This window comes from Acomys minous, assembly GCF_964271855.1.
Source record: "Acomys minous genome assembly, chromosome: 11".
Taxonomy (NCBI): domain Eukaryota; kingdom Metazoa; phylum Chordata; class Mammalia; order Rodentia; family Muridae; genus Acomys; species Acomys minous.
The window spans coordinates 112,025,256-112,052,936 of record NC_140492.1 but is presented as its reverse complement, the minus strand read 5'-3'; the positions used below and the strand labels follow the sequence as shown (position 1 = coordinate 112,052,936).

Below are 27,681 nucleotides of genomic sequence, written 5' to 3'. Positions count from 1 at the left end.
CGGGCACTCAGTCCAACAGGAGCCTCTCAGGTGAGAATTGAGGTTTCATTTCTCACCCCAGAAACAGCCTTCTTCCCAGACTGTTTAAAACCAGTTTCCCCACCACTCCTCCCCCCCCCCCCCACGCCTTCTGTAAACTTGTCCAGACACGGGGGAGCATCATTAGGCCAGGTCTTGCAGTCCTTCCACTGCTGCTTGCGAAGCAATCATTTATAGGCATTTGGTGTTTCGTCTGACATCTGTTTGATGCTGGGCCTGCAGCTTGGGTCTCAATGAATCACTTGTCAGAGCGGCTGCAGCATGTGGGACTGGATTTCACACCTTTGGGAGGGCTGGCTGGGATGTAAGTGATCTTAGGTTTTTTTGTTTTTTTCTCAAACCACCCCCAGTGTCCACAAGGAAACCGGGAAATAAGGGGGTGAGCCTCCTGAGAACCTGATGGGTATTCAAGGCTTATTTTGTTCAGTCCCTAAAGCCTTCTCCGCCCCTACCCCCCCCCCCCCAACCCCCAACCCACAGCTCACTCGTCTCCTTGGCTGGAATGCTGCTGTCCTAAGAACATCATGGAAATGTTTTGTGTGGAAATGCTGGTGTACAGTCTTCTTGAAAGCATCAGGCAGAATAAGAGATTTTTGTTTTTTTGTTTTTGAAAAGGGAACAAGGAAACTCTCCATTCTCTGACCGTGTACATCAGATGATCCCTCCCCCACCCCGAACAAGGTGCCACTCAATGGCAGCATCCACGTTGGTCCTGATCACCTAGAGCATTAGGAGATGCAAGGAGTCAGACTTCAGACTGGGTTGTAAACCAGCCCAAAAAGGTCCATCCTACCATTCTGTCTGTGACCTTCGCAAGTATGTATGCCAAGCTCACAAAGTCTATATGGCAAGCAAATTTTCTTTGAAAACCACAAGGCCAACATTTGTGTCTTGTAAAGTGATTATTCATAGTCACCCATGGAAATGCATAAGAAAGGGAAAAAAGAGGAAGTCTGAGAACACAGTAGGACACTGGCCTTTTGAGACCAGAGAAACTCTGCTCTTGGTTTCACAGTCACTTTAGGAAGAGGTGTTCACAGAGAACCTCCATGGTGAGAAGCTAAGAGTCTCCAGGTCTGATGAAACAGTGGGGTGGGGGTGGGGGTAGCTTTTCAAGCAAGGTCTTTCATTCAAAGAGAGTTAAGAAAGGGGAGGGAAATGGATCTGCCATCTGAGGTTGAGTCTGAACTAGTGGGCGGGTGTGGGGTGGGCAGTTAGTGGGCGGGTGTGGGGTGGGCAGTTAGTGGGCGGGTGTGGGGTGGGCAGTGCCAAAACCCGGGCTCATCCGTCACTCCAGGCATCTGAGCTGGAAGAATTTACCCTAGAGATGCAAGTCATTTAATCACACTGACTCAGGGCTGACCAAAAGTTGTGCACCCTTGGGAGTCAGGAATTCCCCCCGACAAGACGCGGTAATACGTTTCTCAGCCTAAAGCTCAGATCCTCCAGACCCAGGCAGCAGAACAAGGGGCGACAGAGAACCAACTTTCTGCAGGACAAAGATGCATCCTCCCCCCAGACACGGAACCGAGGACTCCCAAGGGGCCCCCGCCACCCCACATACATGCTTTCATTTTAGTTTGCTACATTAGGTCAGGTTAATGAAAATGCCGCCTATCACTGGATCAAGCCAGCATGAATATATTACATTTCCAGTTGAGTCTCAGTCTGCAATCTGGACATGAAAAATAACCCATTTGTTTCAAAATCTTGCATTCTGTTCACACTTGCTTGGGAGGTCTGAGATGGCGGGGTAGGTGGCAAACTCAGAAGGAAGGTATTCTGAACTCCTGGGCTTAAGTGGTGTGTATCAGGGTAATGTTAGGCTTGGAAGAATCTTTCCTCTTTTATCATATAACATTCTTCCCCCTCCTTTTTTCTTTCTCATGTTTTATCCACCTATTAGACGTAAACGCACGGACTATCTTCCTAAGTTCATTAAGGCCGTCCATCAATTTTCTAAAGGCATCCAAACGCATCAGAAGAAATAGTTCACTGCACTGGACCTGCCGGAAGCGGCTTTCAGGTGGATGACTGAGGATGACACAGCACATTCTATCTCCACTCTCCTGTCCCCCTTGCAGGAATGTCAGGGAGATGAACTGTGGCTCAAGCAGAACCAACTGGAAAAGACACTCCGCTTCTTCCGCTTCTTCTTTTTTTTTCTTTTAAGGTTCTCACAATAGATTCAGAAGAAACATGTATTAATCATTTGTTTTGACTCAAGAGCGGCAGAAGTTATTTTGAAGACTTAAACAGGCAACACAAAGTAAACAGAAATCTGGGGCTTTCAGAGAGAGCTAAGGCTGGAAAGAGTCAGTCTGGAAACACCGGTTGTACCGAGCATTTATTTTCTTTGCAAGACAGTGGAAATCATATAAATCACCAACAGGGCAAGTTCCTCTTGCCTAGCCAATGTCCACATGAGCCTGTCAACTTGTAGGTATAGACAGAGCATCTCTCGCTAGAAGGACAGGGCGACGCGGCAGTTACCCAGCAACCAATACTGTAAACTACGGTAGATACAAAGTCTTATATAAATTAATTGCCAGTATAAAAAGAGGCAACTGCTTCAGCTAAGAAGGTACAAAAATGGGGTCACTTCCATAAATATAACAAGGTGCTAACTGAAGAAATACACATCAGACTGTTCCCCTATGTATCTGAATATGCAAACTAAGACACCTGTGGCACCTTACACAAAAGTAAGAACAAGATGCACAGTCCCTCCCCTTTCCCCCTCCCCTGCCCTCCCCCCACATGGATTTCCCAAACTCTCCACAAATTCTAGGGTTACAGAATCCAGGGATGGCGCGCACCGACCTGCTAGACAAAGAAAGAGCCTACTGACAGTTGTAAAGCATTAGGCGTCAGACAGAAACTTGTCAAAAACAGCTGTTGTTGGGTACTGATTGATAATGTTTTCCCTCTGACGGCTGCGACGCTGCAGACAGTCTCCGGGCTGCGGAGAAGCCCATCGCTGGCGCACACGAACACACACAGACACCGGGAAGTCACGGAACAGATGGCAAGGAGCACTCAGCCACAGGATCTTCAAAAGACAACACTCTACATTTAATGAACTTGCAGGGAGAGCGAAGCCTGAAAACAAAGCCATTTATTTCTTTATTTTATTTCTTTTTTTTTTTTTTTCCAGGGAAGATGAGCACGGGAGGACACAATAAAAACAGGGATTAAAGGTTTGTGCAGTCCGTGAGCCATCACGGACACTTCAGACAAGAATGAATCATCACGGACCCTTCTCTGGTCCATGCCATATTTTAAAAAGGCTTAAAGAAGTGTGGGATCTTTTTTTTTTTTAATTAAAATCCATTTACAAGATGAAATCATAAATACTTCATCTGAGCGCTGTGAGGGGTCTGAAGACTATCCCCCCAGAGAGTCACAAGGTTTCCTGTCACCCTGTAATAAATATAGCATTGAGTCTTGTGGCATCTGGGTATCTGTCTACACTATCTAGAAAAGGACAGACCTCTCTTATGGCTTAGGGGTAGGGAGCAGTTTGCTATCATTTGGCCACTTAGTATTTTAATAAGTGGTCAAAGGTCTACAAGATGTGCCAAAGGCTACTTCATCTATGAACCGCAATACTCATAGATTATTCTTGATTTAGAAAAGGCCAAAGGTGCTAAATCTTACTAAAACTGTACATTTATTCTACGTAATTTTATCATTTAAATTAAGTGGAAAACATTAGTTTCAAAGACTGAGTCTATTTATTTGCTGTAGCCCAGCATACTCTAAGGGCACACTGACACCCCTGAAAATAGAGGTTTATAATAAGAATACTGACAGACCTTTTAACTACTAAATGGAGGCCTGACCAGACTCCCCTAAGCGACATTAGCACTTGATGAATAAATAACAGGGTTTGCCTCTGAGCTTTATCAAATCCATGCCAGGTTAAATCCAAGCTGTGAATTGTACTTTGGCCGTTACGTTTATTTGAAAAGCCATTTTCTTGATTTCACTCAAACATTTCTGATTTTTTAGAAAATAACAAACCCCAAATGCTTCTGGTGCAGCTTGGCTTTATACAGACTAATGACTCCATTAGAAATATTTGAGGACTTGGTCCAATGGGAATCAGAGATGCCTGTTCTTGCCTAAATTTGCTCCGACTCTCTCAACTAGGACTCTTTGCTCCGTGAGGGGACACGGCTGCAGGCAGAGTCAAACAGTTCCTGCACATCTGCTTTCTAGGTTCTTCAGAGCCAGATTTTATGAAAAGATGATCGGGTGAAGTTTTGGGTGGTCGTTTTTCACTCATAGCCTACGAAGTCAATACCCACACACGCACAAAAATAATAATATGAAAAACAGACAAGATAAAATAAAATGTAAAAAACAAAACAACAAAACCCTCAAGCCCCTAAGAGATTATGAAAATGGCAGTGTGTGCAATCTCAGCTACACTCCTCCTGTGCCCAGTCCAGGGACAGCTAGCGTGAAGACGCCTGAGTCTTTCTCAGATCTGCAGACAGGGTTTCCATTTCCACGAGCCATGGGTTCCATCCACTTTAGCACAAAGTATAGAAGAGATTCTTAGACCAGCAGAAGGAAGAGACATGCGGTGAAGGTAATTAGTGGTAAACAGAGAATCAATTCTCTCTCAGTAGTGTGTACTTGACGTTAATGCCGATGATAATTCACCTGACTTACAGAATAGAGACGAGAGTCTGAAATAGCTAGAGGAAAATAGGTACTTAAGCCAGGACAGTCTTGACACCAACATGAAATCAGAGTGGGAGGCTACCATGATGGGTTCAAGGCTTTCGGGGGGGACTTTGTGTCAGCTTTCACATTCTCATCGCCTCGTGGTCTTTCTCTTCTAACAAGCTTATGAGCTGGGAGAAGCTGTCCTTCAGTGCATCCGTGTCGTCTAGAGAGCAGGGCTGCAGGATCCAGCGCTTCCCACGTGCAAGGGGCTCAAGCTCAAAATACTTTTTGATCTGAAGAGGAAAAAAAAAGAGAGAGAGAGAGAGAGAGAGAGATTTGTTAATAATTACATCAGGACCTTTTTTCCTACCAAGATCCTAAGTGATGAAGTGGGGGAGGGGGGTATTAAGTGGAATTTACATATAAACAGACATGTCTAGGCCTTTCTAAGACTTTCTGTCCATAGCTGTTGTTTTAGCTGGGTTATATGTTGTAACCTGGGCATGTTTTCTTCAGGTGCGGGTGACCTGCTTGCAAGCCACCATTCTGACTTTACACTAACTGCTCGGGAGTTCTTATGAAGTCTGAGAGAGAATTACAAGTTCCACAGCGCAGGGACAAACACATCTGGACGCTAAAAGGGTTCTGTTACTCTCACCACTGCTGGCAATATAATGCTTACTGTCTCATCCTGAAGGAGTACTAAGCTGCTGTAAAAGTATGGATCCTATAACCCACCTGACAGTTAGCTGGAGCACTGAGCACCTAAAAAGCAAAACCCCTAATCTCAGGGATCTTATTTTCTCGCTCCTTTGTATTTCTAGTGGATGTTTCTGGAAGCTAAGAAAGGATCTTCCAGAAGATCACACACAGTAGGCCAAAGTAAAACGTTGTACTTATCATGAAGCAAGACTTCCTAAAAACTTTATGCCAATTCCTAATGTTTCAACATGCCACCACAAAGGCCAGACTACGGTCACCAGCTGAACTACACTGTCCAAACCGGCCCACAGGAGCGAGGAGATACATCCAAGGACACAAAGGGCTTTGTTCTTGGTATTTGTCTCCTGGGTGTTTTTGCTTTTCGAAGCAGGGCTTTCCTATGTATCTCTGACTAGTCTGGAACTCCTCAAACTCGGGGCCAATCCTCCAGCCTCTGAGCCCACAGTGCTGGAAGTACAGGTGTGCGCCACCATGTCTGACACAGAAATACCACATGCTGTACTAATTTAGAAATGAAAATAATGCTAAAGGTGTGTAGTTCGGGAGTATCTCTACGAGTCTTCTCAGAAATGTTGGTCGTGGTGGCTCATGCCTTTACTCCCGGCACTTGGGAGGCAGAGGCAGGCTGATCTCTGTGAGTTGAATTTCTAGGCCAGTCAGGGCAACATAGTGAAGACCCCTTCCTGCTCCCCCCCCAACACATAAAAGTCCTCTTAACATCTTGCAAATTGACAATAAATGCCTTTCACTCTTTTAAAGGAGCCTATGAGAATTGAAGGGTCCTCTTAACTTGAATCCCGAGAGTAAAGACGATTTATTTTATCCCTAGATCAGGAAGTGACGTCTCAGAACAATTTAGAGAGGTCACCTATTTATTAACTTGAGGGCTGGGAAGATGGCGAAGCAGGAAAAGCGCTGGCTGTGATAGGCCAGAGCAGCATTTGGATCCCCACGCCTGCGTAAATGCTGGGTGGGAGTGGTGGCCTAAAATTCTAGCACCCTCAGAAGACTGACAAAGGAGACCCCTAGAGAAAGTTGGCTAGCTGGGCTAGCTGAATCTGCAAGATCCTGCCTCAGTGAATAAGATGAAGGGTGGCTAAGGAAGAGCCCCAGTGTCAGGCGTGGGCCCTTCACCAGTACCACACACACACACATACACACAGGTACATGTGAAAGTTAGAAAAAAAAAAAAAACAAGCAAAACCTAACACCCCCAAACACCAAACCAAACCAAACAAGAACACCCTCCACAAATCCCATTCTCATAGTTTTTCTTTATGGATACTGGAAACAAGAGAACATTAAGTAGCTTTGGGAAATAACCTCCAATGCCAGAAGCTAACCCTGGTCACAGAGGGAAGAGCTGACAGGAAGGGACAGGCAGGAAATAGGGTAAATACCACAGCCGGGTGGGGGTGGGGGTGGGGGGGGTGGGGTGGGGTGGGGGGAGAGGGCATCTCCAAGGGTATAACTCAAAGCTGTTTGTCTCGCTACTCTCTCTTTATAGAGTCTACAATCCCAGGAGCTGGGGTGGCTATGCTCATAATGCAATCTGCTGTCTGATCAATAACACTTCCTGCCAGGTGATGACCAACAGGCAATATTCAAATTCTGGCACATGGAGTAAGCTGGCCACCCGACACACGTTAAAACCTTACTTCAAAAGGGCAGCATTGTAAATAATGCTAATTGGGGCTGGGCAGTGGTGGTGCAACGCCTTTAGTCGCCATGAGGCAGGGACCGGTGCATCTCTCAGTTCAAGGCCAGCCTGGTCTACACAGAGAGAGAGTTCTATAACAGCTGGGGCTACACAGAGAAACCCTGTCTGGAAAACACAAACAACAACAACAATAATCCTGGTGATAATGATGATGATGAACCACAAGAAATTCAGACATGAAAAAAACAGAAAGTAGGCAAATATATCTCATTAGCAAAAGTTTTTACTGAGGGGTTCATTTAAAAATCACACAGAACCAAGCTGGGCGTGGTGGTGCACACCTTTAATCTTGGCACTGGGAAGCCTGTGGCAGGCAGACCTGAGTTGAGGCCAGATTATTTGACATAGTGAGTTCCAGGCCAGCCAGGATGACACAGCCAGTGACCCTGGCTCAAAAAGGAGAGGCAAAACAAAACAACCCCCTAAAACAAGCCAAGCCAAGCCAAACCAACCAAACCACACAGATTAATCCTAACAGCAGAATTCCAGAGAATTTGACAAAAGCCTGGGGACCAATGATCGCCAAGTAGCTGGTCGTATTTCATGTCGACTCTTAGGTCTGCTCTGGGTACCAGAAGACCTAGTGAGTCCTAGCTCACTTATCACATAGGAACACCCAGAAGATGTCTAAAGGTAGGTAGGTTCCACTTGACTCCTAAACATAAGAGGATGGAAGCCACAAAAACAGGGTGGCTACAGACAGAGGAACCCAGCAGTGCTAAGCTGACAAATACTGTGGAGTAACTTGAGATTTTCGGCTCAGTAACCTAAGTGCGCTACCTAAGCGTGCCACAGCCAGCCAGCTGGTATTCAAAGGATTCCATATACTCCATAATATAAATTTTAAAACAGGATTTTGATCCCCAGACACCATTTATGGTGCGCATCTCGGTTTCTGGATCCCAGCTTTCACTACCAGGGTTGCGTGTTCTCAACAAGGCGACTGCAGGGGCAACAGGCAGTGTGAAGGCTGACTGCGTGCTGTAGCTCTCAATGCTTTCAGGATGAATTCCAGTTTTGTTTCCTTATACTGACCTGACTTCAGGTGTTACTTCCCCGGCATTTATTACACTAAAACTTAAAACAGTCATTTTGAGTTACTATTAGCATGTTTTTATTTTTATGTTTTGAGTTACTATTAGCATGTTTTTATTTTTATGTTGCTGGTCATTTTAATGAGTAGTGTTAAAGTCTGACTACCATGTAAAGAACTGCCTCTGATATGAGGATCTTTGTTGAAGATTGTTTCCTTATGAAGAGACAAGTTATAAATATGAGCCTAAGTCTTCCGAAACACTTTATCGCTGCGTACACGTCATGGTTAGTTGGAAAGTGCTAGAAGAAGGAGATGGCATTTGGGGGAATGACATCAGAATGCAGCTGCCTGGCAACCTGTGGTAATCTAGCTATTTTCGGGACAGTCACAGAGTGGGCATTCGTCAGTAGCCATGTGTCCACCCTAGAGATAGAAAAACAAAGCCACCGAAAGCAGCCAACCTATTTTAGCTATGTCATCAAGAGCCCTTCCCTCATGCGCGGTGGGTGATATGCATGACTAAATTCCATCATTCACACGTTGAATCCACCACACAGTCTTTTTATAACAGAAGACACGGCGGTTCCGCTGCCGCTAATGGTTGTGGCAGCTGTTACAACTCTCAGGCGGCACACATCACAGGACTCCCTTTCCCAGCGCTGGGCGTGGCCTTTACCTTTCCTTAGGTAGTGAGACCCAAAGACTTCCCTGGTTCCAAGGTCACAAACGCCATTGTGGTGATGTTCTCTCCGTTATTTTCCTTTCCATTTCTGTGACTAAAATTTTAGAAGGCGTATGTCGTTCTTAACTTTACGTATTGGCCTTTCCTTCTTTCACACCTGCAAACTTCCTTTTATTTATGATGATAAGCTGTCAGCTCCCTGTTTCTGTTATTAAGCTATGTAAGCAGCATACGCCGCGGGGCAACCTGGTTTTCTTTTGTATACTTTGCTACGCCAAGGGCAGGGTTTACTTTATGTTTTATGTGAAGTAAATTTAGGCTCTAAGCATGGCTGTTTATAAACAGAGGTCTAACCCACATGAATGTGTGGATAGTCGGGGAGCAGCAGCGCGTCACGGGGGACTGAGCATGCCATGCGCTGTATACTGTGTATCTCTGATGCCTGAAACATCACCTGGGTGGACCGGGCCTGTTGTGTTGAGAGGCCACCTGGCCCCTGTGGTGCTTTTCACACAAGCCATGTAGTCTCTTTTCCTGTGCATGCCCCGATCTAAAAGCGTCACACGCGCTTCCAGCGTGAGGTTCTAGCCCACCGGAAGTGGCTATTCTTTTTTTTTTTTTTTGTTTTGTTTTGTTTTTCGAGACAGGGTCTCTCTGTGTAGCCTTGGCTGTCCTGGACTCGTTTTGTCGACCAGGCTGGCCTCGAACTCACAGCGATCCGCCTGCCTCTGCCTCCCGAGTGCTGGGATTAAAGGCGTGCGCCACCACGCCCAGCTGGAAGTGGCTATTCTTAAGCCCACGCATGGCTGCGTCGGCTTGCAGTGGTGCGGTCCGAGGCATTTTATAGGGCTTTGGTACTGCTGATCCTGTAGCATGGTTTTCCTGTAAGTCATATTCATGCACCTACCATCCCTCCTGCGGGACGGTACTGACTGTGCAGAGGCAGCAGAGGCGTGCCGTGCCAAGCCGCCGAGGCCAGCGTGCTGCCTGCAGTGACTGACGAGGTACAACAGAAGTCTGCAAAGCTGCGAGGCAAAATCCCACGCAGAAGCAGCAACAGCTCGGCCAACAAGAGTACTGTCTTCAGCGCTTGTGGACTCACGGGATGGGAGGCTACCGCCCCAAGGCTTTTCAGTGACCATATATGACAGGTTAGTAGCATGTAGCCTCCAGAGGGCTTCTCTCTCATGCCTGCCCTGTGACTATACTCCCACCGGAAGCAAGAAAAAGAGCTGATTCTAATGGAGGGCACGGCGGTTGTTTAGAGCAGCTCCTCATGATGGAAACGCTAAATGTTCTGTTGGCAGGGAGCTTGCTAAAGAGACTTCAGAAATAAGAAATTTGTCTCTGGCAAAGGAATAAAGTGTTGCGAAGTCAGGGCTGAGGACTTGAGCTCAGTGGACGCCACAGTGACAGGTCAGCTGGCAATATGATCCACAGCGCGATGAAGGCTTCAAGGACCAGAAAGCCAGGAAAACGAACTGTAGCCCGTGCCTGGTGTGTTGGCGCACATCTTTAATCTTATCACTCGGGAGGCAGAGGCAGGTAGATCTCTGTGAGTTCAAGTCCAGCTTAGTCTACAGATAGAGTTCCAGGCTCACCTGTGAACTACCTAGTGAGGCCCTGTCTCAAAAGACAAACTCAAAACCAGAAACTGAAGTTGGGGGGGGGGGGCTCTGTCCACAGAAGAGCAAGGTAGCTGGGAAAGCAACTGACTTAGTGATCTTGACTGAACCCTATTGCTTTCCTATAATTTAAAATACATAAATGGGCCACCCTAGGTGGTTTCTTTTTGTTTTTGTTTTTGAGACAGGGTCTCTCTGTGTAGCCTTGGCTGTCCTGGACTCACTTTGTAGACCAGGCTGGCCTTGAACTCACAGCGACCCACCTGCCCCTGCCTCCCAAGTGCTGGGATTAAAGCGCCACCACGCCCGACTAGAGGTGATTTCTTTTGCTGTTTGTCTTTTTTTTGTTGTAAGGTAGACCCTGGGTCTTCCATATGCGGGGCAAGTCCAGTCTCTAAGCCATCAGGAGGTCCTGCAGGAAGTGCAGTTTTTTTCTGGGCCTTTCCCATGACTGCTAAGGAAGGAACAGGAGTTCGTTCATCTCTGCTCTGGGCCCCTGCTTTCATCTCTTCAGTAGATAAACCTGCTGTGATGACAGGGAAAACCTTTCTAGTGATACGTGTACATTTCCTCCTGAAATGCTGGGGGCCGCCGGCGCAGAGACTAGTAGCAGCTGATGGTGTGCCTTCTCCCTGTGACTCTGGGGGGAGGGGGGGAGACGGCGAACTATGTAAGTCAAGACATCACCAATGCTTTGCAGTGCTCTTGCAGGCCCAGATCCTCAAATGCACACCTTGTCTGTGTGCTTGCCAAGGGGCTCGTCTAGTTCTGCCTCAACTACGGTGGCTCCAGGGGCAGGCCTAAGTCAGAGAGGACTGAGCCCATGTGGCGGCTCCAGGATAAGCCTGGAGAGATCACTAAGATTCTTCAGAGTACATTGTTGGCAGTTTGTTTAAAGGAAGGTTGGTCCAGAGAGCTGCGAGGCTGGCTGTCCTCTTTTCACTGTACTGCTTGTAGGGTCTTGAGATCCTCAGAAAGATACTAAATATGCCATCAAGGACAGGAATAAATAATACTAACAAAATCAATATGTAACGTTCCCAACGACATTGCACGGGGCGAACGCTTACTTCTTACGGAGTACTACTGGTAAGGAGCGGAAAGTGACGATTCGTGCCTCTTCCCTTTAGTGTTACCATGGGAGTGCACACAGAGAGTGGATGCTCGGGCTGCGAGAGGGCTGTGCGTACAGTGCTCACAGCGCAGCTTTGTAAGGAAGCTCACGTTCAGTGCGGCAGCCTGACCGTGGAATGATCACAAGCCAGACAAATGACTTGAGGCTATTACCTGTGAGTAAGCCTTGCCTTTATTATAAGCCTCCTCCCCCAAGCCAGTAACGTCTGTTGTGTACAGGATGCGATACGTTAGAACAATAATTACATAGAAACCCGCTTTCCCATTGCAGAGGGAATGTAGCATGTTCCAGAATGGCCAAACACAACGGTCTCATTTGCTTTGCTGGTAGAAGGCAGGAGCTGATACGAATTTCTGTATTTGCTTAATCTGTTAATCGAGAAGTATGGCACAAACTACCTCTGTTCCCTATTTCTGAAATGCCTGAGCGGCTTGTTTTATTCTCCTGTCCAAAACCAAACCAAACCAAACCAAACCAGCAAAAAACACAAAACAAACAATCAAAAAACCCTAAACCAAAACCAACCAACCAGAACCCCTGAACATTCAAGATGCAAAGATAAGTAGGATGCCTCTGGTCTTCAGGGACAGAGGGAAGAGACTTGCTACTCTGGTGTCTGCGACTTGTCCACTCTCTGAGTGTCCAGGGACTCGGCTTGCAGCCTTTGCTTAAACTCCTGCTTGTACTCGAAGGTTCTTCCCCCAGAGAGCAAGGATCAGCCGGCAAGTACCCCCACCAGCCCTTACTGAGGCACGGTTCCACTGTATAGCTCTGGCTGGTCTCAAACTTACAGAGATCTACCTGCCTCTGCCTCCCCCGTGCTGGGATTAAAAATGTGCTTTACCACACCTGCCCCCCCCCTTCTCCGACCCAACCCCAATCATCTTTCAGAACATGGCTGACGTCCTATTACCTCAAAAGGAGGCTTTAGAGGTAGAGAAAACACACTTAAGATCAGGGGAGGGGGCTGACACCACAACCACAGTGCCCTCTGTGGATCACCACTACCACACCCAGGCACCATGAATTCCTTACAAATAAAGTTTTATTGGAAGAGGGCATGCTCGTTCACTTAAATATCATCTGTGGCTGCATTTATGCTATAACTGCAAATCTGGGTAACGGCCACAGAGACAGACAGTCTGTCACACAGCCTGGAATGGTCACTGTCCACTCTTAGAACGTCCTTTCCAACACAGGAGGAGTAAGCATGGCTGCTAGGATGGTTCGACCTGATCTGGTTAGACCACTTCTTCCTCACACACTTCACTGGGATGGAGAATTTGCTTTCCTCCCCCCACACCCCCCACGGCTCCAGTTATGATGTCAGATGTGGAAACTAGAGTCTAGCTGGCAGGTTGGCTGTCCCTAAGCAAAACCATATTTTAATTCCTTTTTAATATTCAGCCTGTTTAGTCTTCATGTAGAGACTAGAATTCCAAAAGGCCACAAGAGCTGGCCAGAGTGCTGGAAATTTTTCTACCAAGTCCTCTAATAATACACCCCAATAGGCATATAGTCTGTCACCTGTCACCTGTCACCTTAAGGATTTTGGTGTCAAGTTAAGGATGGCTCTTAGTACGCAGAAGTAGCAACTACTGCTTCTTTGCAGTTTTAAAGGAAGATATAATTTACTAACTGTATACTGCCTAAAGCCTGCCTTTTTAATGAAGATTTTGTAATCAACTTAAAAATTTAATATTAACTTACAATCCTTTTAAATTCAGGGTACCTATGGTATTCTTTAGGTTTACTTATAAAGAACTACTGTGGCATTTTATAATTATATTTATCAATTTAATGCATGTAATATCTTTTTTTTTTTTTCTCCGAGACAGGGCTTCTCTGTGTAGCTTTGGCTGTCTTGGACTCACTTTGAAGACCTGGCTGGCCTTGAACTCACAGCCTCTGCCTCCTTGAGCACTGGGATTACAGGTGTGTGCCACCACACCCAGCTCATGCAATATTCTTTTTTAAAAAATGTAATATTCTTTTAAGTCTACATCTAGAATGTGTAGCGAATCCAAATATCCTTAAGTAGTTGAGAAAGATTTTTTTTTCCTGTCAAATTGTTCAATGACTCTGAAATCCTAGAGTATTATAAATTCCATAAACGGACACATTTTCTGAAGATTCTAACTTCCTTCACCGCTTGGTTGGACTCTCCATTTAGCAAATATCCTTACACTTGGCTGTACAGGTATTCTGTTATCTTTTATTGATACACAATTTGATCATTTTCCCTTTAAAGGGTACACTTCAGTCTCTCGCTCTGCTGCGCATTCACAGAGCTATGAAATAACCCGATCTAGTTCTAGAATATTACACCTGGGAAAGAAAACTCCTTATTAGCAATGGCAGCCCAGCTCGCATTTCAGCAAGTCCCCGAGAGCTCCTAATGTGCTCTTTCAATTAAAGCTTTGCATGATCTGAACATTATACACCCAGGAAAGCGCACAACCTGTGGCCCCCTCTGTGGCTGGCTTCTTCCAGCGTTCCCACTGTTTATCCACACATTGTAACGCGTTCTGCTCTCCTTTTTATGGCTGAATCATATCCCAGCATATGGACAATTCTCATTCACGTATCTTTTCATCTCTGACAGACACTTGGGTTAGTTCCACCTTTTGGCTATGGTGACGGACGTTCAAGATTTTGGATGAACACATTTCATTTTCCTGTATCTTTTCTGTGAGTAAGATTTCTGCGGTTACATGTTCATCCACTCTATGTGGTCAAATGTTTCTATATCTTTTGTGAGGTTCCTGACATAAAAATCAACTTGGCCACACAGATATTTGTTGTGTTTTTTTTTTAAAAAAATATGTTGCTGGTATTGGAAATTATTATTTATTTAAAAATTGTGTGTGTGTGTGTGTGTGTGTGTGTGTGCGCGCATGTGTGCACAGGCATAGGTGATTGCTGTACCACCCATGTGGAGGTCAGAGTACAACTTGAGAGAGCTGGTTCTTTCTACCATGTAGGACCTAGGCATCCAATCGGTGTCAGGCTTGGTGGCAGATTCCTTTACCAGCTGAGCTATCTTGCCAACTCTTAGATAAGGATTCCTATATTTATATTCACAGGATATATCAGCTTGTGGTTTATTTTCTACTTACTTTTTTTTTTTTGGTCTAGCTTTAATACCATCATAACCCTAGCCTCACACAGAGAGTTGGGAAGTACTCCCTCCTTGAGAAGGACTGTTCAGATTTAAAACACTTCATGGAATTTGGTCCTGGTCTTTTCTTATGAGTCAGTGTTTTGGTTGCTAATTCAGAGTCTTTACTTGTTAAGGTCTATCTAAATTTTCTATTTTCTGTTAATTTCAGTTGTTCATTAGTCTAGGGATATGCACATCTAATCTGGGCTATCCAGCTCATGGGGTATATATCCCAAGTCTGCATCTAATCTGGGCTATCTGCCCTACAGAATGTGCATGCCTAGCCTGGGCTACCTGCTTCACTGGCAAGGAGTTTTCACACGAGACCCCCTGACTGTATTCATTATTCATTTCCGATAGGTCAGCTGCCAGTGGCTCCATTTCATACCCCATTTTGTAGTCGTAAGTTTTCCCTTTCTACACTGTCCATTGGATAAACTTTGGTCAGTTTTGTTGATGTATGTTCCCAATGAATTCATTTTTGATTTTATTTATTTTCTATCCTGTTTTCCTAATCTTCTTTTCACTTGCCTCTAGTCTTGTTTTTCTTATTTTCTCTCCCACTTGCTTTATATTGCACTTTTTCTTAGATTTCTAAGGTTGAGCCAACTTCTGCTTTTTTTTTAATGTTTTCATTTTTAAAAAATATTTTAATTAGTCCTCTGATAATTTTGTACAAAGCGTTTTGATCGTATTTACTTTCCCAGATCTATCTCCCCTCTCCCTTCTCACTCAAGTTTGTGTCCCTGACCCCAATCAAGGCCAATTCGTGCTACCCAAATATTCTTTGATCTGTGTCCTTCCATTGGCTTGTGGCTGACTTATCAAGGGCTGCACTCTTGGGGAAAGCTGACCTTTCTAACTTTTACTTTAAATGTTATTCTCTTGGATCACACACCCATAAGAGTCTCTTTTAATCTCCTTCGTTGACTGATTTGAGCAAAGAAAGCTTTTTACTCTTTTGATGTTATTTTTCAAGACCGTATCTCTTGTGAGTATACAAATAAAATCCAATTAGTCATGTATATCTCACACCTTGTAATTTCTATATTCACTAGGGCAAACAGTGTACATAGGGGACAAAAGTGAAACTGCTAAAGAGTTTTCACCCCGAGCACAGGCATCACAGGCATCCTCAGTGTACAGGCTGAAGTCAGAAGACCTACTTTACCTCTCTGTCCCCCACATCTACTTAACCAGTTCCACAGTTTAGAGATAGGTAACTGCCCATTTCTAACAGCATATTTGGAGTACCCGGAGATCATCATGGCTTAAAGGCCTGATTTAAAGTTGAGAGAGAGAGAGAGAGAGAGAGAGAGAGAGAGAGAGAGAGAGAGAGAGAGAGAGAGAAGGATTCATTAGTTCCACAAAATGGAAATATACCCTGGTAGAGTAAACCAAGTGGGCTCCGAGGTTCACAAGGCCATCAGGGTGAGGTTTGGCTTGTGGGCGGCTGTGGCAGGGTGGGTGCTGCTGGAGAAGTGGTTTTGGGAGCTGCAGGCAGCTACGCATCACAACGGGATGCAGCTAAGATAGCAAGTCTGAGCACAGGGCTCGGAAACGAAGATAGAATAAACCAAAGGGAAAGTTAAGTCTGGGTGATGAATAGGGCTCCGAATCCCATGGCCCAAGGCCCACAACCTATGAGCTCCTTAGTTCTATGAGTCATTGCTTTCACTACGCCAGGCATTATGAACAGTTCTTACATACATTAATGAGAGGGGACATCGGGCTCGATAGGATAGACCACCCGTACAAGTCTGTGACAAGCTCCATTTATGAAGAGGATAATATAGATTTGGATGGTTATTCTCTATTATTTTTTGTATGTAATGGACCTTACTTCTTAGGGAACAGAGACACTTAAAAATTGTTTTGTGGGCTGGGCATGGTGACCCACGCCTTTCATCCCAGCACTCGGGAGGCAGAGGCAGGTGGATCGCTGTGAGTTGGAGGCCAGCCTGGTCTACAAAGGGAGTCCAGGACAGCCAAGGCTACACAGAGAAACCCTGTCTTGAAAAAAACAAAAAACCAAAACAACAAAAAACAACAACAAAAAAATTGTTTTGTTCTCTCTAACATACCTACAATATTGCTGGACACAGAAGATACTAATTTTTCTTTTTTTTAAAAATGGCCATGACAAAGGCAGCAATGCAGGCCCGGTATTTCACCCTGCACTAAAGTGACGGTAAAAGAAGGAGCCTGACTATGGGAGAGGACTTTCCTGCTCTAATTAATCAGGTCAGGGCTTCACGCAGAAGGCTGATCTCATAAGCAGTTTCAAAACTGTAGGTCTAATTGGTTTAAACTCTATTACACACAAGCCCACAGGCAGCTGCAATGGACTGTTTTGCAAACAGGAAAGTAAACACCCTATCACGGAAAAGAGAACCAGTCCAAGAATCTACGGCCAATGGGACACTGATGTTTTGAGCTATTCCTTTCATCTGTGTCCAAACAAAGCATCCAATTCTTATCTCATGGAATCGAAAGTGCTGACACATGAAAAAAAAAAAAAAAAGAAAAGAAAAAAGAAAAAAAAAAAAAAGGGAGGCCTTGGTGACGCGCCTGTCTTTGCATGCAGGTGCGGGCAGCTTTTTCAGTGTCGATCTATAACACCATTAATTACAGAGGCAAGCTTTAGCCCGACATCATTTTCTCCTGGTCTCTCTCTCCTCCCCTCAAAGCTCTATTCCCTCCTCACAGAAGGGCCCTCAGCCTTGGTACCAAACGCTTTAAGGATGCTATACACGTGCTCTTTTACTGTTTGGGATAACTTTTCGATTCTAATTTACCTTTACTCAAGAAAGCAGATGCTGTTAAAGTGTCTCTGAAACCTATCCCTGAAAAACCTTCTCCCTGGCAGTACACCGTGGCTGTTTAAGAGTCAAGTATGTACAGACAGGAAAGAGAGTTAATGAGTGAAAGCCCCAAACACATATCAGAGACAACCAATTAGCTTGTCTGAAACACAGGCTTGTAAAGCTATCAGTAACTTATAAAATGGTCTGCTACACACGAGTAAAATGTTGCTTAAATGACTTGCTTAACTAGATGCAGTCACCATGAAATTGATTCTTTTAAGTTTTTTTTTTTAAAGAAAAAAAAACTTAATAGCCATTAACTGCATATTGAAATGGCTGGCTGGCTGGCTGGCTGGCTATCTTGGCATTATAAAATGCAGGCTAAAGATATGAGTTCTATATTTTATGGAGCTAAGAAGGGGGTGGGGACATGAAAAAGAACAACAACCTATCAATGACCAACAGTGACGTCTGCCTCAGTAGCTGAAATGGACCAGCATAATCTTTCTTCTGCCATGCTGGATGCTTTGCTTGGATTGCCAGATGTGTTCCTGACACATTCCAAGTCTGGGCCTAGGTTTTGTATTGCAGAAAACACTTCTTCCCCACCATAACCTTTGCTTGTGTCAAACAGCAGAAGAGGAAAGAGAAGAAAACATACTTCCCCCTTTCTAATCCATCATTTGTTCTCCCAGAGATTTATTTTATAAAACACTTTGCGTAACTTGATGTTAGCTGGCCCACAGTTGACAATTCCCGAACCTATTTCATATTTTGAACTTTCTAAAAAGCCTATTGCGTGTTATAATAGATTTCTGGCCACACCTCATATTCAGCTTGCTTGATTATATAGTTCTATGCCACGAACAGACTCTGACCACCCGGAGGGTGTGCTGCCGTGGCTTTTTTGGGCCTGTTTTCTCTATTATAATGTTGCCATGCCTAATGCACTTCACTGCACCCCTATCCGCTCCCCAACACAGAGGACTCTCCGACTCAACGGAATATAAGGCAACGTAGTTAATCCACAGTGACAGAATATTAGGTACATAAAAACTCTCAAAAATCCATGGTTCATATTGTCAGCGTTTTCTGGTTTCCGGTTTCCATAATGGGTGAGGTGTTTGCGGAGGTGATGGGTTTGAGAAAGCAGAATCAAAAGCAAGTCAACAAAATCGTGGAATCCAGATAAACATGGTCAACACTGGCCTGCGGCACTATGGCAGCACTCCGGCCTAACAAGACAGCATTCAGATGCTGGGGCCGGTTCAAATTCTTGGGCCTTAAGCGGGAGACAGAGAAATATGGCAAGCCACGGGTTGCTCAGCTGCCAGTGGACGGTGCCAATGGTTCTGTCCAGATACAGCAGTATTCCAGGGATGTTCCTGTCAGCAGTTTGTCATCTGGCTACAGCAAGGAGCCACCATGGAAACACTAGGAGGAAATGGAAAATAGGAAAGTGTGGCACGTCAGAGCAAGGGTGGAGGCAGACCAGCTCACCAACTTCTTAGCAACGCTTCTGACTGAGGGGGACAGGTAGGTAATGCACGCTCTTGCAACTGGGTGCCGTGTTTTCAGTTCTGGAGAGAGAATTTCTTTCCTTGCTGGCAACTCAGCCAGGAGCCTCATCTCCTGGCAACTTAAAAATATGAGCTTGGAAGAAGGCTTGCAGGCAGCCCAAGGCAAGGGAAAAAAAAAAAAAGCTAAGTGGTAATTCATCCTGAAAAATTTTAGCCCGAATCTTACATGGGACCAGTTGAAGTCAGTTTAAAGCCTGTGAAAGGCAAGTCTGGAGATCATTACCACAACATGAAGAGAATACCAGAAAGCAAGGCACAAAAAGCACGACTGTATTTCCCATGGTACTGTTCGTGTGGCCTGGGGTCTCGGCATCCCACAATTAGTTGAAGCCAATATTTATCAACCATAGAAAGAGGGGAAGCAATCACACAGTTCTCCGGGGACATCCAGTAATGTTTAGGGATGGTACTAGCTGCCATGTATGATGGAGGAGGGCTCTAGTGGGGCTCGACCAGGGTTATTGCTGTGCATTCCCCAGGGAGATCACTTCCCCCTCCTCCTCTCAGCAAAGATCTCTCCAGCCCTCCAGCCCTCCAATGCCAAGGTGGAGAAATCTTTAATCAAAACCCAAAGAACAGAGGCCATGTGAAAAATTCAGTTGAGGGGCAGGAACCGTCAGGATCGTCTCTGAAGGGAGGAGACGTAGGATCTGAACTGAAAAAGCGGACAGCGTGGTTCCCACCCTCCGCCCCTTTTCGTTCAAATCAAATTCATGATACATGAATAACTGACATGGGCCGGCGGAGCCAGGTCTGTATATATCAAACCAGACTGTACCTAGCGCATCAAGGAAGCTGCCACTGTCTACCCACCCTACGCAGTCGCTGCTTCCGGCTAAAGGATAAACGTAAGTGACTTAGAACAACTCTTATATGACAATGGAAGGGACTGGTAGATAATTAGTGGGTTAAGTCAGATGCCTTGGGAAAAAAAAATGAAGGCGGTACAACAATGATATTGTCCACGTAAAGCCACCGCAGGTACAGACAAACCTCTGGCTAATTTAAAAACAATACACGGGTAGAATAAAGGCTCTGTTGACTAGCTTCCTCTTAATCATCTAGGGTTAGCTGAGCCTTCTTTGTCCCATTACAAGACGATGCTTGAAGCCTTCCTCCCACACAATGGGTTTTGACAGGCCGTGCAGGACCATGGCAAAGGCTCACGACTGGTGGGACTGTTTTCCTACCATGGCTGCTCCCAAGTTGCTTCACAATTCTCATGGCAATCATATTTGCTCTTATCATAAAGTAGCTTAATTAACGTGATGCCAGCAGATGAAATATAAACTCGAAAAGATAATGCCTAGTTCTATGAAAAATTAAATGGAAGGTATTCAAAGAACTTAATAAAGCCAAGTTACTGAGAACAAACTGCTATTGAATTACGTTTCAGTAATATGTTTTCCAAAACTGATAAAGGACTAGGAGGGAAGATTGCTTCCAGTGTGTTTACCTCATGGTTCTATTTTAAATAAACAGAAAGCTGAACATCAGAGGAGAATGGCCATGCTCTATACAGTATTGGAAACAGAATGCAGAACTCATATTGGTGGCCAAACATTCAAGAAAACCCCTTGACCCAATATGAAAAGACTAGTGTCAGCCGGGTGGTGGTGGTGCACGCCTTTAATTCCAGCACTTGGGAGGCAAGCAGAGGCAGGTGGATCTCTGTGAGTTCGAGGCCAGCCTGGTCTACAAAGCAACTCCAGGATAGTCAAGGCTACACAGAGAAACCCTGTCTTTGAAAAAACAAAACAAAAAATAATCAAAAAGAGGAAAAAAAAAAAACAAGGAAAAGATCGTGTCATTTGTATATTTAAGTTAAAATACGCTAGTTAGAGTAACTTCCTAATTTTAACTAATTATTTTTCTTTTCCTTGCCCCCCCCATCTCCCCTCAGCACTGGGAAAGCAAGCAAGGGCTTTACTGATCACACACCCAGCAGTGCCCACACTCGACTATCAATTGAGACGAGGCCAGTGGGCTGCTGTGTCCTCACAGCTCTCGACTGCCAACCACACTTTTCATCATGCCTGAATCAAACGCTCTCTCGGAGGGGAAGTCATTAACACTCATGCAGTCTGAGGTGCCGAGTGCTATAGGAAAACATGTCCACTGTCAGAATCAATACTCCCGTCTCTCACCTCCCATCCTCTGCTGGAGGAAAGTCTAAGTAAATGAAATTAAAATGCTCAGACCCACACTCACACATACTCATACAATGACAGTTTCCTTAGAAACAGTCACATCTATAAATATGTCTTACAAATGAATAGTGCTTTAGTAAATGCTTAATAAGCCTGAATGAACTTGAAATAGTGTTTCCTTGTGTTGTTGGTTTTTTGCTTTTTGTTTTTGTTTTTGTTTTTTCTTTTGAGACAGGGTTTCTCTGTGTCACCTTGGCTGTCCTGAACTTACTCTGTAGACCAGGCTGGCTTTGAACTCACAGAGATCCACTTGTCGTTGCCTCCTACGTGCTGGGCTTAAAGGCGTGAGCCACCACTGCTTGGCCTTGAAATGGTATTTTCTAACTAGAACTTATGACTATTTTTTTGGACCCAGGAACAGAATGAGAAGATATCAATGAAATGCCCCATGCTTTTCTTAAGCAACGCCTTGGGTCATCGGCACCCATGCTTTGGGTTCTTGAGGGGCCAGGAGATTTTGGTGCTTTAAAGCATAGTACTAGATAGTACTTTGAAATGATTACAGTGTTTTTTCTTAAACTTCTCATATTGACTTTTCCATTTGCAAAGCGATGATCCTATGATATGGCTAGAAAATTAAACCTACTAGATGCCAGCACAAGAAAATGACAGTTTGTACCTAGTGTCAGTTTCTTAAAGTTACAGGGCGGGCGTCAATGCGAAGGAAACATACACGAACGCACAGAAGTGACATATAATGGCACAGGCTCACAAATGCTAGCTTCAGACTAGGAGTTACCCCATACCTTGTTTTTTTTTTTTAATTATCATATTTAGCATAAAGGACTTGCACTCAGGTTCTTGAAACAGATTTGCAAACTTTGGGTGCCCGTTTATAATCTATTCTTTCACATGAAAAAAAATATGTGGGTTTAGAGAAATCTGTATTTGAGAAACTGCATTCTTTCTTACTTGACTACCAGCTTTCCATCCAGACCGACAAAGCCTGCTGCACATTTCTTAGTAGTAGTTAAACACAACATAGGAGTCTTCTCTCTCTCTCTCTCTCTCTCTCTCTCTCTCTCTCTCTCTCTCTCTCTCTGTCTCTCTTTCTCCCTCCCTCCCTCCCTCTCCCTCCCCCCCCCTCTCTCCTCATCAAACATCTGGGAAGTCTGAAATCTCTTGCAGCTGCTGAAATGCTTGCGTCTGACTTCGTACGCAGTGCCGCAGATGGCAGACTTGCAGCAACCTGGCCGCAGACTGTACTGCTCTTTGGTCCCCTTCTGCTGGGAAGCAAGAGTCACAAGAAGTAAACGGTCAGAGCAAGCATCCTGCTGGAGGCTGGGGGCCTTGGCTTGGTCATGACAGGGACTGATGACACCTCCTACCCAGCGTGAGGACAGCACAGCACGTGCAAGCTGAAGAAGCCGACGAGCCCGGGCAGGAGTTCTGCACGGAGGTGGAGACACACGAGAGACGAGCCAGCTCTTTGCACTCTCACACGTTAAGTTATTAAGGCCAGGAGTTATTCCAAGCACCAAAAAGATGTACTTTATTAGCTAGCGCTCATGAAAAAACTGAAAGAACGGTTGTCTGAATGTGCACATTTTCTCTGCAGGCGAGGCCCGCGCGTGCTTCTTGGGGCTTTTTTCTTTTTATGAAGCATTACAAATTAGACACACAGTCCAGGTTAAGGAGACTCATTTGTGCTGCATCATAGATGCTTAAAGCCCAGAAAGCACTCTGGGAAACTGCGAGCCCCTCGCACAGCCAATGTTCCCCCACGCCAACTCTTCCCATCTGCCAGCTGGGTTTCATTTTAAGAATTTCACACTGAATATAAAGTGCTATTTTGACCATGTGGCTCCAGAAATGTGAATTTATAGTCTATTCAGCTTGCATGGAAGTGATTGACAGAGAAGGGATTAACCAACTGGATGTCACGAAGCAGTGATTTCTCCAGGTTACTGTACTCACACGTGAGGCTAGCAAGAAGGATGGTTTCCCAGCAGGGGACCTGGGTTTTACTTAAGCACGAAGCGACCACTATGCCTCGGCACTCTGTTCTCTGTGTCCGTACTCCCTACATTCATCTGTTTTCAAATCTGTAAAATGGGAAAGCTAAGGCCTTTCTTAGACATTCCTTGTAGCAATGACAATTTGCCGACGCGTACTGTATCTATAAGTGCTGGTCTCCTAGCTTAAGAACAAAGCCGTTGGAAAGCATGCACGGGTGTGTATACCTCTGTGCATGTGTCTGTGGCTTTTTTTTGGGGGGGGGTAGGTGGGAGAAGATGAGAGAGAATGGGCTGTGTAAAAGGACAGGCAGGGCGGTCTTAGTATTTCTTTAATGTGGCCTTACTCCTTGGGTTAACAAGGGTACCTCACACACATGGACAAGGCTCTCTGTGTACAGTGTTCCGGAGACAGCCGGACGGGTGGGAGTTTCTAGAGATGTCTCAAATATCATTGCCATGGAAGCTCTTTCATGTAAGGCAGCTCCCTCCCCGCTCCTTTAAAAAAAGTTACTCATCTGTTTCAGACTTGCGGTGCTCAGGGGTCACCACGGACGGAACACGATGTTACATCCACGCACCCGGATTTTCTGAGCTTGTCCTTTGTGCCTTCAGCCTCAGACCGGTCCTTCGCACTCACCAACCCCACAGGAGGTATCACCGCAGGTCAGACTACTCCCCTGCTTATGAGTACCCAAGGGAAAGAGGGGGGACCACTGCCTTTTGCTAAAGGCATAGGGCAGCCGATCTCAACCTGTGGGTCCAGACCCCTTGGGAGGGGGGGTGTCAAACAACCCTTTTATAGCGGTAGCATATCAGATATCCTGTGTATCAGACATTTACAATATGACTCATAACAGTATCATAATTTGTAGGTATGAAGTAGCAACAGAAATAACTTCATGGTTGGGGGTCACTATAGCACGGGGCTCTGTATTAAAGGGTGGCAGCATTAGAAAGCTTGAGAGCCACTGGTAGAGAGGATGTATCGGCTTTGACACCGGAGGCGGGCTCCAAACTCTACATCTGTACTATACACACACATCTGAAACCAGAGGAAACATGACACGATCAGAAAAATGCCCAGTTTTCACATCCTGCACCAAGCCTGGCCAAGGCTCAGGACTGGGTGGGCTCTGTGTGCAGGTGGATCTTGGAGTTTTATGATATTCTGAGTGTTAACTTTCCTCTCCCTCCCCTCATGACAGACAAAGAAGTGTGATATAGATAAAACATTGTAATTACTAAATTTAAAAAATATACTTTCAAATATACCAAAGAGTAGGATGGGGATTAAACAAAATACAAGACACACAACAGGAAGGCACATACGATGTTCACCCACCTCACAGCAGAAAGCCCAACAGAAGCTTGCTGGACCCACGGGAAAGCAGTAGCTGATACCTTCCCATAATGGTATGGACTCATATGCCAGAAACAACTGTGGATGCTTTTAAATCATCGTAGTTAAGAAACATGGGCTCTTCCAGGGCCTCTGCTCAAACTACTGCGCCAACCAAGGATAGTACTTGCAGTAAACATTGAATCCCCTCTCAGATCTACCCAATGGACAAGACATTCTCCACAGTTGAGTGGAGAGCGGGGACTGACTCGGATGTGAACTCTGGTGCCCCATATTTGACCACCTCCCCTTGGTGGGGAGGCCTGATGGCACTCAGAGGAAGGGTAAGCAGGCTACCAGGATGAGACTTGATAGGCTATGACCATATAGTGGGGGAGGGGGGGCCTCTCGGTCACAGACATAGGGGAGGGGAATACGATGAAAACGGGAGGGAGGGAGGAGCAGGAGGGTACAAGGTATGGGATAACAATTGGGATGTAATCTGAGTAAATTAATCAAATAAAAAAAAAAGCAACTTAAAAAAAAGAAACACGGGCTCTTAATCTTGTATAGACATTTTGGGGATTCTAATTTTAGGTCAATAGATAATATTTAAATTACAGTAATGTGCCCATTTCTGGAAGGTGCGTGACCATTTAGGCAGACACAAACTCCTCAAGGTCTTCACCTGCGTGAGTGAAAAGCCAGACGCCAGCTGAGCAGGCCCTAGTGCTCGAGAGGGCCACTCCCATCTCAGACGCACCAGCACTTCAGTCCTCAACAGGGGATGAGACCTCCTACCCTCCAATTTGTCAGACTACCTTTCGCAGAATGGATGGTTAGAGGAAATCATCCAAAGGACCATGCCCGGGGTCTTCCTTTACAGGGTGTTGTATGGTCTTCTGCCTGCTAAAGGCTGTACAACCTCTTTGAATACAAGAGTCTCAATTCCATTCAGCTCAGAGTGACACCCTATGCACTCCCACAAGAAATACATACAAGTTTCGGTTGCTGCACATTCTATACCCTACCTGGATCCCAGCTCTATAGACATCTAAACCATTTATTACATATTGTAAGCGGTTTGAGTTTGCATTTCCCTGGTGACTACTGACGTTGGGCATCTTTTCATTTGCTTATCGGCCAACTGGTATGCCATTGTTTATTAACTTTGGTGGTGTTCAATTGGTTGGATTTCCATCCCACTGTGGCTTATGTTTGATATGAGAAGTCTGACAATATTTTGTGCCTAACAAAACAAAACAAAAAACCAAACAAACAAAAGGACCCAGAATTCCCATGAATGAGAAAGTTTGTCATGGATTGCTCATTAGATTATTCAGTGTCTCCAATGGGAAGGAAAACGTTTAGAATTGTGCTAGTAAGAGTTTTTAATTTCCCTCTGAAGACAAATCTATGCTCTTTTCCTATAATGAGGACAATGTCAGAGATCATGAGTTCCTGGCTCTTTTATTCTCCCCAAATTCTGGGCAGTAAATAGCAACACACGGTGGGGGATGTTCTACATCTTGATCTTGTTTCTTTCCTTTTCTTTTCTTTTTTTGATTGCTGTTTTCTTAAGTCCCTTGCAAGTCTTTGTAGAAAGAAGTAATGGAGCAGACTCACATGAGGAAGGTGCCGTCTCTGCTGGGCTTGAACACTGGTGCATGGTCACCACTTCTCTGACGGTGGCCACTTAGCAGAGCACACCAAGCCTTCCTGTTAGCCTTGTCTTGAGATAGTCCAACTCTTTCTTTTTTTCCTTTTTGGTTCTGATAATTTCTTTTAGGAAGTTGGTCACGAATCTTAGCACTGCTGGGCTTCTTCAGTCCACTCAGCTGTTCCCTCGGTTTCCCAGGTGTTTTGTGTGTCTGCCTTGTGTTGTTAGTTTCCCTGTGGCCTTGTGGGTCAGATCCACCAAGGCCAATGCACGTGCTTTCCCTGGCTTCAGAATGCATGGTGTGAGCAGCATTTCTTCTCCTGTTTTAGTAGGAGAGATGCACGTTATGTTCACGTCAATGTCGACTCCAGCGCCCCTCTTTCTGTGCACACTAGGCCACGGTTGACAAGCTGTCTACTAAGGTTGCTGTCAAGCCTCCGTGCAGAGTGACCAACCTATTAGTATGTTGTTCGTCCACCTTCAGTTCACAGATTATTTTCTCAGGAGCAGCCGAGACAACTGTCACCTTTTCCAAAACTCTATCAGAACCAGGAACTTTGGACGCAGCCTTCATTACTTCCCGTAGCTTCTGGGTCCAGCTGTTCATCGTGGGCCATGAGCCCTGCGGGAATCGCCATGGTCCTACTCTTTTAGGAGCTTAAAAGTAACTGACGAGGGGCTGAAGAGATGGCTCAGCGGTTAAGAGCACTGTCTGCTCTTCAAAAGGTCCTGAGTTCAATTCCTGACAACCACATGGTGGCTCCCATCTATACTGGGATCTGATGACCTCTTCTGGTGTGCAGGTGTACATGCAGATAGAGCACTCATACATATTATAAATGAATAAATCTTAAAAAAAAGTAACCGACAACACTCTTACTACAGAGTATAGACCCTAGCTTTAACAGAGTTGTGTCGATGTAAGAAACTCAACTGAAGAGTATTTTAGGAACGGGTGTTTACATACTACAGAAATTAAAACAACAACAAAAAAACCCCCAACAACCTAAATAGAGCAAAGTGCAAAGTGTAAAGGATCAATCGCCTTGTTTAAAGCGAATGACGCTCAGTACAGTGTTTTATCAGCTTTCCCCTCTCTCTGCTGTGGCTCACAGTTTGCACCCTCTGCTGCTGAAGAGCTGGGATTTTAACTGTGGGGCCCATTTCTATCTTCTCCTTATCAGATGTCACCTGGCATTTTCTAATGACACCACATCAACTCCAGCAACACTCCAAGATCATCCTTCAGGGCGAGGAAGGGAAACCTAAAAGGGGGCAAAGAGAGAGCCAACATAGCTGCAGGAGCCAGAGTGAACTCCACACC

General features: G+C 45.2%; 2 protein-coding genes across 3 annotated transcripts in view; both read right to left on the bottom strand.

Moving 5' to 3' along the window:
* Positions 1-2,373: 2,373 nt before the first annotated feature.
* The window catches only part of ARL15 (ARF like GTPase 15), a 366,563-nt gene continuing 341,255 nt past the window's right edge, over positions 2,374-27,681 (bottom strand). For both annotated transcript variants that reach the window (XM_084800686.1, XM_084800685.1), the window contains exon 5: positions 2,374-5,012. In XM_084800686.1, coding sequence (XP_084656812.1) covers positions 4,860-5,012 — 153 coding nt within the window. In that variant the 3' untranslated portion in view covers positions 2,374-4,859. The remainder of the gene's footprint in view (positions 5,013-27,681) is intronic.
* Positions 25,745-27,314, bottom strand: LOC311608620 (acyl-coenzyme A thioesterase 13-like). The gene is given in 3 exon segments (XM_084801173.1): positions 25,745-26,728; positions 26,731-26,754; positions 26,757-27,314. Coding segments are annotated over 3 exon segments (429 nt in total). The 5' UTR covers positions 26,965-27,314; the 3' UTR covers positions 25,745-26,531.